The sequence below is a fragment of the Setaria viridis genome, chromosome 5 (assembly GCF_005286985.2).
Source record: "Setaria viridis chromosome 5, Setaria_viridis_v4.0, whole genome shotgun sequence".
NCBI lineage: Eukaryota > Viridiplantae > Streptophyta > Magnoliopsida > Poales > Poaceae > Setaria > Setaria viridis.
The window spans coordinates 27,484,707-27,496,880 of NC_048267.2; the positions used below are offsets into that span (position 1 = coordinate 27,484,707).

At 43.2% G+C, this 12,174-nt stretch overlaps 1 protein-coding gene across 2 annotated transcripts; it reads right to left on the reverse strand.

Annotated features, from left to right (window-relative positions):
* Positions 1-4,970: 4,970 nt before the first annotated feature.
* LOC117855041 (endo-1,4-beta-xylanase 4) lies at positions 4,971-10,930 on the reverse strand. Of its 2 annotated transcripts, none has more exons than XM_034737317.2 (7): positions 10,691-10,930; positions 10,572-10,606; positions 10,334-10,484; positions 6,894-7,069; positions 6,523-6,624; positions 6,243-6,389; positions 4,971-6,161 (listed from the first exon to the last, which is right to left on the reverse strand). In XM_034737317.2, the coding sequence occupies exons 1-7, from the start codon at positions 10,791-10,793 to the stop codon at positions 5,169-5,171; spliced, it is 1,707 nt and encodes a 568-aa protein (XP_034593208.1). In that variant the 5' UTR covers positions 10,794-10,930; the 3' UTR covers positions 4,971-5,168. The 2 variants fall into 2 exon arrangements, with proteins under 2 accessions (XP_034593208.1, XP_034593207.1); XM_034737316.2 differs by having other exon boundaries at positions 10,572-10,630.
* Between the last annotated feature and the right edge of the window lie 1,244 nt (positions 10,931-12,174).

The following is a 12,174-nucleotide window of genomic DNA, read 5'->3' on the forward strand; positions in this document are numbered from 1 at the left end:
GGTGGCCGGACCGCGCGCCGGAGTAACGCAGGCTGAGAGGGAGACTGGCTGCGCAAACTGTGTGCTGCTGCCCGTGTGTGCTCGATTAGGAGTGAATTTATCAGGGTTCACGGATTTTCAGGGCGGAGACGACCGGCAATGATTAGATGTGTGGGCCAGGGGAGGATCAAGCAGGGGAAAGTGTTATTGCAGACCTCATTGTTTATGGGTATCATGAAAGTTGATAAAAAAAAAAGCCCCTTTGGGCTTTAATTTGGCTTCTGCCTTTCTAGATGTATAACGCTTGGAGGATATCGTGAAGCTTTATAAAGCAGTTTTTCAGAGCAATTGATCATTAGTTCCATGAGGTATTCCAGAGAAGTGAAAAAAAAATAAGTACCTGAAATATAAGTTCCATGAGGTTTCTCAATTTTTTTCTTCTTATTGAGTGCATGCATGTATTGGTCTATTAGCTTATTGTAAAGCCTACCGTGTAAAATTATCACAGCCGACTAATACTATTGCCAAATTAAAGCACCGCCACTGATCCGGTTTTTGCAATGACACGAATTGTTTAAGAGGAGCTACATTAAAATATAATAAAAAAGTTCTATACATATTGTTGGCAACTGAAGCTAGAATTCTGTAATAAGTTAGACAAAAGCTATTGTATTCAGCAGAATAAAGTTGAGCCGCGCCTGTGATGAAGAATATGCATGGATGCCAAACCAAATGGTACTAGTAGCATCTCGTAACGTGACAAATAAGCTAATAACCACAAGAGTAGATAGACAGTGCACATGTATCATCAAGCTAATAACGCGTGCTTGTCACGTGTTAGAGATTTGCCGAGTGCGTTCTGTTTGCCGAGCGTCTTTGGCGTTGTTTGCCGAGTGTTTCATTCGTGACACTCGGCAAACGTCTTGTTTGCCGAGTGTATTGTTAATGCCGAGTGTATATGTGGATATACTCGGCAAACGTGTCTTTTTGTCGAGTGTCCGATATATTGCACTCGGCAAATATAAAAACACTCAGCATTATCTCGGTTTCCGGTAGTGTACTACGCGCAGAGGATCATCTCATAAGGCTTACAAAAACATATACGGGTTTCAAGTGCTTAGAATAGTAATAAAGCAAGAGATGACATCTATTAACAAAGACTGGAAGAGCATTATATTAATTGGTTCGTAGCTGATCATGAGGCTGTCAGAAATATTGGATTCCAAAGTAGTAGTAAAAGAAGATGCACGAAATGGGACACACAAAAAACCTGCGTCGATTACAAACAAATGCTAACAACGCCCTGTTTGAGATTATAATCTACTCAGATCATATAAGTTGGATTATGGGTCAAGGGCACTATACTAAAAGATCACATTGGGACCACAAATAATCTGAAATAAGCTTATTTTAGATTATTTGTGGTCCCATGATGGTCTTTTACCCTACTACTCTTGGATCATAATCTAGCTTATATAATCTAGAAGGGAAACAAACATGTCCTAACTCCGAGCCATTTGGGATTATTTTCGACCAATTTTATTCCATGTTCTAGAATATAGTCTAAAACAGCATTGTGGAGCCTTTTGCGATAGTATCTGGGTGTCTATGGACTAGAACATTATATATAGGCTTATCTTAGATTTAGTTAGCCTGCATTCAGTTAAATTTTGGAGCCCTTTGTGCCCTTTGTGATATCTTTGATGGTTCCAGGCTTGAACATGTCACAAAATGGCTTATCTTGGAAAGATTGAGTTAGCTTGCAATCAGTTTAAGATCGAGCTCTACACTGAAGCTGTCTAAAATAGGATATCCTAGATGCAAATAGGCCAGCTAAATTAAGTTTAGACCCTGGTCATGGGTTACCTGACTCAGCAAACTCGACCTAACCTACTTACCTACGACCCAAAGATAAGGCCAGCCTTACCCGATCAGTGCATCGGGTGGGCTTAGGCTCAGATTTCGGCTTGTTGCCAGGCAAGGCTCAGGCTCCATAATTTTGAAAACCCGATGAAAGTTGAAAATACTAAAAAAATACTATAGGCCAACCGATCGTCAGGCAGGCCTAGCCTGAATTTTCAGCCCGCCATCGGGCTCGGACCTAAAAGAACACTACTAGGTTTTCTTTTTGGCCTTTATAGAACACATGGTAGTTTGTCGTATGATCACGACAAATTAATTTATCTTCGATAGATCCAAAGGAGCCTTCGAATATGCATATTTTTGCAGGCCTGATTGAGCTTGCAATAATTATTTCAAATAAGTTTTTTAATTCGTACTTAAATACAAATTATTTCAATTGTTATTCTGAAATGTTTTAACAAAAACCAACTTGATTTTATGAGTGCGTCGCTGATAATTGCTATTTATTTTATGAGTCAACAAAATGTAGCTACCAAATGATCGTTGTTTAATACATCACTTAACTTTTCTATTGTTACTACGGTTACTTTGGATGATAACGGTACCTCTGCAAGATGTGCAGCGTCTGGACATATTGGAGGTCATACTTTTCCAATAAAATGCAGATGAGCAATATAGAACGTGAAGTAACAAGTAATCTATCTTTATGCTGGCAACTTTTTATTAGTCACAAATAACCTGCATGTATGCCTCTTGAGAGCATCCAGTCAACCAAGTGCCAAAACAAAAACTCTGGAAACAGTGAACTGCTATTAGTTCTTGCATATTGTATAATCTATTCACTCATTATAGGGTTGTACATCCAAATGTAAATTTAAAACAAAAGAGCAAAAGTAACAGAACTGGGGAAAAACAACAATGATAGAGTAACGTGCCTGCAACATATATAGTTGTATCCTTGTTTTTGAAAAATGTTCCTATCCCTGCAAATTAGATCATAAAGTTGAGAACCTTACATTCCTACAGCTAGCTATCGACATTTACATAGCTTTGATATCTTGCTGGTAGTGTTGAGCAGAGCAAGCTAGGTCATCACCGTTTGTTTCAAAAGATGAGCTGCCTAATCAATTTCCTAGTTAATCTTCACTAAAACAAATAACAGAAGTCCAGTATCGAGCTTATATTTACACGCAAAGGGAAACACACAATTTAATTCATTGGTAGAGAAGACCGGTTCCAGTGGATTCGTTTGCAGCCATCCATGCTCCCCCATCCATTGCAAGCACCTTGTCGAAGCTGAGCAGCCGTCCGAAATCCGAGTTCAATTGAATTCCTTGTAGTCGCAATCATCCTCGTTGACACCAAGTTGCCTACACTAGAGATCAGGACCTGCCACGCCATAAAAAATTTAATCATTACCAATTGGAGTTACTACCAAGAACTATTTGAATCCCCATCTCATTCCACCGAAATAAACATCTTATCATGGAATTGCCATCGTTTTCGAAATGCGTGCATGAATTGTAGGTGGTCGAGCTGGGCATGGTGCTGGCAAGGGGAAGCCATGTTCCGCCCACATGACGACATGAGTTGTGGCCGCTGCACTGCGCCTGCTAATGTGATGGAGGAAGTAAGGATCTACAACCTCCCCCGTCTGCTGCGCCTGCCTCCACCTCATTAGCTTTCCCTACTTGCCACTCCGTCTCAGCATGATGACTCTACCGCCACTCCGACACCCACTCGGAGGTTTGGTATCGGGAAGCCGCCTTCTCTTGTCACACCTCTATTGCCACGGACAATGTGACACTAATGGTGGCAGGAGAAGCCGAGGTGGCTGGTTACCGCAGTCGGAGCCGCATCCTCTGCCCTCATGGGTCTGGGACGAGATGAAGAGCTAGCGCCCACTGGTACACATCTCCTCTTTATCGGTCCGTGCATTGCTGCCACAAACGGAGCCATGCTAGCTCTCCTTCACCATTGATGCCTTGCACCGCCGGATGTTGTCATCCTCCGTGTGGAATTCCACATGGCGCGGCACTGATCATCCCGTGAATGGCGCTAGAGAGCGTAGATGATGGTGGAGCAGTCGATGCAAGCAATCACAACTGTACGTACGGAGCAGCTAAAGCCTGGATCCGGTTATGCAGTATGCGCGCTACCTTTCCTCGGGCCACCACACCCGCTTCACCACTCACTAACGTTACCACACCTCTACCCATGTTCGCCGGCTCCACACCTCCGGTTGATCTCGTTTTGCCCTACGCGAGCCATAGCATGCTAGTCTTCTCGCCAGTGCTCCCCATGGAAAGACGGTGCCTCACCCATGATTGAGGCGATTGGGTGATTGGTCAAGTACAGAAATTTTTAGTGGGAAAGCCACGCGGCATATGCGTTGGTCTTACGGGTATGACAGTTTGACACGGTGTAAAAAATTAGGTGAGTTTAGCAATTTTTTTTGATGGGTGATGAAAAAGCTGGACGAAATCAATCCCCCCTCCCCTCGTCAATCCTCTTGGCCTGATAGGTGGGCCTTCCGTCTGAACGTGAATTGACCTTAATTCCTATTATCTTTATAGTATAGATAGTTGTAGGTGAAGTGAGTTTTTTAGGGCTGCAATAAATGTTGCTTATACTGTGTGTTAAAAGCGTCGATCAGTTAAATGCCTGATCTCAATTTTTTGATATTATATCTTCCTTTGTGTACCATACTACCATATCTAGTGTTTAGTTAACCTACCTATAATTGCTAAGGCATTAGACATGGAGGCCTCATGAGCATGCAAACTCTGCATAAATAATATACTCATAAGGTGCACACGCATTTTAAGATTCAAACTTTTCAATCTTTGACTAATAATTTAGATAATATTTTTATTTTTAAAATGTAAACTTGATACGGTTAGATTTGTAATTAAATATACTCTCCAAAGATCATAATTTTATAACCATAATAAATAATATAATATAAGATAAATGAATGGTCAAAGTTAAGATTATAATTTTATAATCATAAATAATATAATATAAGATAAATGAATGATTAAAGTCTAATTTGGAAGACCGTGCCATGTCATATCACGTCGTATAAACAGGAATGAAGGGAGTAGAAGAATACTATATTGCACGGATTGATGACTAGTAGTTGCTTAATTCTCCTTGATCAATCTGCTGTCCTCAATATTCGCATCATTCAGTCCTAGAATTACTCAAAACACGCACTTTTAATTCGATCCAAGTACCAATTACCAGTTCATATATAATACCACAGTAATAATAACGCCCACAGCAGCGAGGAGCAGTGCGTGGATTCGCCTCCTTTAATTTCCTCAGGCTGCAGGTCCTGGTAGACGGACGTTAATGTGCTTGGTGTCGTCGCTGCGAGCCAGGGAGAAGGTGCCCTCGGAAGTGAGGTTCTGGTAGGTGACGGAGAGCTTGTACTCGCCCAGGAACGCGCTGAAGTTGAAGGAGCCGCGGTCATTGGTGGCGCCCAGCACCTCCCTGGTCTGCCACTCCTCGAGGAGCCTGTCGACAACGTCTCCGGCGGGAAGGTTGGTGAAGTTGGCGTCCGTCAGGCACATCTGGTAGCAGCTGGCGTTCCTGCCCATCGCCGTCCAGAGCATGATGCCGTCCACCGACGGGTGCGCGAACCCTTCGCGGAGCACCTCCTCCAGGTATGCGGCCTGCGTTTTCTGATCGAACGAGCTGCTGATGTCGATCTCGGTGAGCCAGATGGGAAGCCGCAGCGTCCCCAGCTTGTCCAGCACAGCGCGCACGTAGGGTATGTTGGGCTTGCCGAAGTGGCCCTCCAGGCCGATGCCCTCGAAGGTGACGCCGCCATCGGCGAGCTGCCGGAGCCGGGAGACGTAGGAGTCGGCGCTGGAGCTGAGGTCGTCGCAGACCTCCACGACGTTGAAGTCGTTGAGGAAGAGCGTGGCCAGCGGGTCCGCGCGCTTGGCCGTGCTGAAGAACTCGGCGGTGGCGTTGCCGCCGAGGCGGTTCTCGTAGAAGTCGAAGTGCAGCATCTCGTTGCTGACGTCCCAGTGCACGAAGTCGCCCTTGTACCGGGACAGCAGGCTCTCGATCCGGCCGGCCACCGCGGCGCGGAGCTCCGAGCCGGTCAGGTTCTTCACCCACGCCGGCGTGTACTTGGGGTCCTCCCAGAAGATGTTGTGCCCGCGCGCCATCACGTCGTTGGACTGCACGAACTGCAGCAGCTGGTCCGCCACCGTGTAGTCCTCCTTCCCCGGGGACGGCTCCGTGGCGTACCACTTGAGCTCGTTCTCGAACACCGCCGCGTTAAACCGCTTGTTGAACCAGTCCTGCATATATATGGCAAGTACAGAAACACAGGTAAGAACTCAGCTCATGTCTCAGTTTCAGAAGAAGGGTTAATTAGCAACCTGATACGGCTTGTTCCCAAGGATACTCTTGCTGATGGCAGAGCCAAAGGGGAAATCTCGGGCGATCTGATGCACGGAAACATTCGCCCCAACGACACGGCTGCCGTTGGCGTTGGAGACATGGACGTTGACGAAACGCTTCCGAATCTGGCATGGAAGGCAAATGCCATCCCGTCAGGAGTCACTCAGCTCCATGGTTCAGGACGACAAGCTGAAATATATTGTACTCCTATCTGATATGAACGTTATTTGGTAGGAGCATCTGATAGCAATGTAGTACCAGCTGAATACGGTCCTCCCTGTGCTGATTCCATTGATCAGGTGAGAATGGTTGCAAGGAGGCGCTTCTGATTGAGATCGTCGAAGCGTTTGGGCTTGCTGTCTGAAGCAGAGGAAACATGTATATGCATGAGAACATGCTGAATTTGACTTCCTTTGAACATGTGCTTCATAGACAAAATTGTCACACTAGTACCTTATACTCAAATAATTCTCACCCTAAAAAGCTTCAAATATATTAACAAGTGGCTAAAAAACGGAATGGCGCGCGTCGTTCAAAGAACAGTATTTATATATTTACATAGATATTTATAGATACTAGAATTATATATTTATTAGGATTTTTATGTATTGTTCAACATCAGAACTCACCTGGAAATAGAGGACCGAGGTTTGAGACGAGGAGTTGAGAGCAAAACCACCTTTGAGGAAAGACCAGCAGTCATTTCGCACGAGAGCTGTGCCAATGCATTTTGATGCTGCGTTTTCTAGGGTCAGTATCTTTGCCTTCACGTGTGCAGTTGCTGGTCCTTCGATTTTCACCCAACCTGGAGATAACAGTGAAGCATTCACCATGTTGTAAACAAAGCAATGAACCTGAATCGCTATCAGGTTTATGTCTGGATCACTGAAAAATTCACTACTATTTTTTAAAGGATGTAAAGAGTCAAGCGGCGAAAAGACCTCTAGCCTAGTGGTTAGAGCTCCCGAGTAGCACCCAGCAGGCTCGGGTTCGGGGGTTTTCTCGATCCGTAGTCGAGGTTGTCTTCTAACTTAATCACAATGCCTTCGGGGAGGTCTTCATCGACGGGTTGGGTTTCTTTTAAGATTCAAGCGCAATTTCATAATATCGGATGGATGAAAAATAATTTGGTTGTACTCTAAAATCAGTTATATTCAACTATTAAGGATGCCCTTATGTTAGGCTAAGCAAATGTAAGACTAGACAAAAAAGAAATATATTGCCCTTGCGACTTGCGAGTATGTACGCACGTCACTATGTCAGCCTCATTTCAAAGAACAAAAATCAGTATGCAAGTGTTCCGTGCAGATGAAAAAAATGTGTACATTGGCTAGTGCAGTTGGACATGATTGATAAATCTGATAGTGACATAAAAGGAAATACTTCAATTCCAATATTTTCTAATTTCTTTCAAGTGTGAGCCACTGTCCAAACACAAAACAGTTTGACAATCCCGTATGTTGTCTTTGTACAAGAGTTGCAAGGTCAAAATGGCCAAAATGTGCAAGGATTATCGGATTGCAGTCACCACTACACACATAATGTGGCCTAAGACAGACAAGTAGTGAAACATGGCAAGCTACCTTAATCAAAGGGAAGGTCTTCCCCTGATGGGTCGACTTTTAAAAAAGAGTCAAGCGCAATTTCATAATGTCGACTGGATGAATATATAATTTGGTTGTACTCTAAAATCAGTTATATTCAACTATTAAGGATGTCCTTATGTTAGGCTATGCAAATGTAAGACTAGACAAAAAAAGAAACATATTGCCCTTGCGACTTGCGAGTATGTACGCACATCACTATATCAGCCTTATTTCAAAGAACAAAAATCAGTATGCAAGTGTTCCGTGCAGATGAAAAAAAACGTGTACATTGGCTAGTGCAGTTGGACATGATTGATAAATCTGATACGTGACCTAAAAGGGAAATACTACAATTCCAATACTTTCTTAATTTTTTTCAAGTGTGAGCCACTGTCCAAACACAAAACAATTTGACAATCCCGTATGTTGTCTTTGTACAAGAGTTGCAAGGTCAAAATGGCCAAAATGTGCAAGGATTATCGGGTTGCAGTCACCACTACACACATATTGTGGCCTAAGACAGACAAGTCGTGAAACATGGCAAGCTACAAGGCCAAGATTTTTAGATTTAGTCCCTGTTTCGCACTGTTTCTATATAGTTTCAATTTCCTATAGCAGAAACCATGTATCTCCTAACAATTTCTTATACGGGTAAATAGTTTACCTCTTTTATAAATACTGTATTCAGAAAAAACATATTAGCTGCGATTTTGATCCCTTACGGTGTGAGAATAGAAGAGAGACGGTTCCTTGGCAAGTACTGCGTTGGAGGTCGTCTTCTTTGATATCTTTACTAAAAATGGATGGAGAAGGCTTCTGATTTCTTCATATCATTATGTACTTTTTTTCTTTTATTTGTTATCATCTTATGTGCTTAGAATTAATACTATAAAAAATTGGCTGTTAGAAACTTTTGTGTTTTAAAATATTATCCAAACCTAGGTATTTGAAAACAAAAATTATTGAATTGTTTCTCCTGTCGACAGTGAAGGGACAATAATTTTTTACGGAGGGAGTAGGACTGTAGGAGCGTAGCTCCTGACCGCCCAGTCACGCGGATCATCAAGTTAACTGCCGTGCACCGCTAGATCAGATGGCTACAAAACTGTGGCACACCGCTCGGGTTATTACACCCTTCTTCCTTCACGGAACAAAGCGATGCTGCGGATTCCTCCGGTGCAAGACCCCCACCCTTGGCGCCGCGCGCTTTCAGCGTTCTGCAACGGCGGCTGGTGGATCTCCCTCACGCGCCCTGGCCGCTTGCTCCTTGGGCGCACGCCCGCCCGTTTTGCTCTTGTCCGCGTGCGAATCAAGCATGGCCGGTGGCCCGACGTGAACATGCATGGCGCCGTGTATCCACCTCACCATGCCTTTGTTGCCAGTGCTTGGGTCCCTAGCACCTACCCGTACCCGTGATGAGAGCACGAGACGCTAAAAGGTGAGGGCTGGGTGAGGTTGGCTCTGCCGCCTTAAATTCCTCCGCGTCGCTTTGCTGGTTCTGGCCGATACTTCTACGGACTCATCCGTTGCGTTTCTTCCTCTGATTACGACGTTTCCTATTTCTTGCCTAGAAGCTGGTCGATACACACACACACACACACAAAATAGGGGTCTTGGAAGATAGTAATTTATTAGGGGAGGGAGAAAAAGAATCGATGAAGGGTAAAAACATTAATGGATCTGCAAGGAATGATGTGGAAATAGGCTTTCTTATAATACTTTTTTTTTAAAAAGGTGGAGACTAATCAAAATTAACTAGTCAAAAAAGAGATAATAAAATGGTGAACAGCACATTGACTGGAGGGCAGGCATAGGCAAAAACTTTTCGCTGCCGGTGTTGGGTGTAAATTTGCAAACACCCACTTTGTTTAGAGCTTGGAAATGCTTAATACAATTCTCGTACTCCAATTCCTGCTTTCACTATTCATATTTTGTTTTGAGGGATCTTAATTTCACCATTCCTAGGTTTGGAATTTTATGGATTAAATTGGAAATATCAACTATTGTGCCCTTTTTAACTCCAGCTAATCGTCCGAAATTATGAACTGCTCTTCAATTCAATAGGAACCAAGTATAGGAGTACTTCCAAAGAATTTAGCTATGTTTGGATGGGATAATGGATAGAGCTAAAGTTCATAAAATGTCTCCTCCTCCATAAAGTTGGGGCATTTTGGACTTTCCTAAAGCTACTAATTCATATTAATTAGCACCCATTAGCTCCCTTCTACTGGTAATGCTTTTACACCTTTTTGGGAGTGGACAAAAGTTTAGCCCTTCCATTAGTCTTTTTGGATGGGTTAGTGATAATGTTTAGTACTTTTACCCATTAGCAGTTGGATCCAAATATGTCTTTGTGGCTTTGTTCTTGGCGCTTACCTAGTAATTGAGGCTTGCTAAGAATATATAAATTTGTGTATGTACTTCCTCTGTTTTGAAGGGAAAATCGTACTGCTACAGGGATATGCTTGAAGCGGTGTCCTTACAGGAGAAGCTGTATGCGATTGCCGCCGACATGTTGTAGAGCACAAATGCTGGAGAGTAGTTCCCCTCGTCCTCTGTTCTGAAATCAGTTATTTTGCTCGCCCAACGGAGGATGCCACCATTGTACAGAGCAGGCTCAGGGTTAGGTTTGCACTGAAACAAAAGGGAAAAAAAAAAGGAAAAGAAAAACAGGTTAAAGAGAGCACTCCATCCCACTGAAGAAAAACGCAGGACGGGTACCTCAGTGTAAGCTCTGTAGTCGTATCGTACTCCATCTCCATATTCATGCGACGGCGAAACTGATCAGACCCAAATCTCAGTGAAATTAACAATTTACTAATGGAAGCTCATAGACTCACCAGCTGAAGCTCGTCGAGACAGCGATCCAGCTGTGAGGATCAGCGAGACCAGAATAAGCACCTTCCGAGCAGGAGGAAGAAGTGACGCCGCTGCAGCCTCCATGACCTTGAAGAACTTGGGATACTACCACAAGCCCACAATGCAAGAGCTAGGTGTAGAAGATGAACACACGTTATGCATGTGCTTCTCTCGCGCGTGATTTCCTCCTTGGCCAACTCTGTATGTATGTGCACAGCATGTACATATATATATATATATATATAGCCAGGAAGCTCGCTGCTTTTTACCTGAAGCTATCTTTCACCTAGATAACGGGGCAGGATGAGGTTTGACTTGAGGAAAGGTGACTCAAATAATCATTTTTTTAAAAAAGTTGGGGATCAAAAGTAAATTCTACTAACTCCGTTTTTGTTTACCCCGGTGGATGGAAACGTAGGCTAAATAACACTAGAGCTGTTGTCGAAAATGACAAACAAAAACAGAGGTAGTAATGTAGTACTCCCTCCATCCCAAATTATAAGTCATTTCAAGAATCTTGGAGAGTCAAAGCATATCAAGTTTGACCAAAATTATAGAGAAAATTATAAAGATTTATGACATCAAATAGGTATACTATAAATTTGGTCAAACTTGAGATACTTTGACTCTCCAAGATTCTTGAAATGACTTATAATTTGGAACGGAGGGAGTATATCATAAATTGCTGCAACAATATTTTATTGACAGCAGAACCAAACAAATAACCATAATTCGTAATGCAGTTTTGAGCATGTGTAGTTCATTTTTGCACTGGACTCAGAGTCGAAACGTACGCTACAGTTGTTGAGTAGCCGACACGTGGCCCCAACATCCTGCGGGCCCATATGTCTGTGACGTATACATCAATAAATCACGCTAGCTCCTATTCCTCAAAATTAAAAGAAAAACCACAATCGAATTTATTGGGTTCACCTTGTTGTGTTCTTCATTTCTTGACTGTTATTTCAATTATTATCTCTTCTAGACTTATCTAAGTTTTCTGCCCAATGTGTACGCTTGAATATTCAGTGTTCTAAATATCAGATCTGGTTAGTGGGTGGTGGGTTCTGAACTAACGAAAGGTTTAAACCTTGGATCATGCTCATGCCTAGTCCAATTTTACAGTTTAAATTTTTTTACCACAGCTAGCTTAGTGCGTGGCAGAGCGATTGCAAGCATGTTGGACATTGCATTGCATTATTTTTGGCCGTTTGTAGACGTGGAGGCTGTTGCCGTCCAAGGCAGGATAGCTATGTTCCGGTTGGATAGACCGCAATACGCACAAAAAGTTCAAAGGAAGATGTTGAGAATGAAAGAAAAAGGCCAGCAACGAGATGTGGTTGTGAGTAAGCCTGTAGCACATGGAGGCGGAGTGAGCAAGATGCTAAGTGCGTGGTAACCTAACTTTCGGTGTCTTGTACTTGCGGGCACTCGAGCGCACTACAGTTGGAAGATAAGAGGGCGT

Bases quoted from the DNA above. Each gene is read 5' to 3' on its own strand.
- LOC117855041 (XM_034737316.2), bottom strand. From the start codon at position 10,793: ATGGAGGCTGCAGCGGCGTCACTTCTTCCTCCTGCTCGGAAGGTGCTT. The intron at 10,485-10,571 runs GTACCCGTCCTG...CTTTTGTTTCAG, and splicing joins ACTACAGAGCTTACACTGAG to TGCAAACCTAACCCTGAGCC. The intron at 6,162-6,242 runs GTTGCTAATTAA...ATATATATGCAG, and splicing joins TTGGGAACAAGCCGTATCAG to GACTGGTTCAACAAGCGGTT.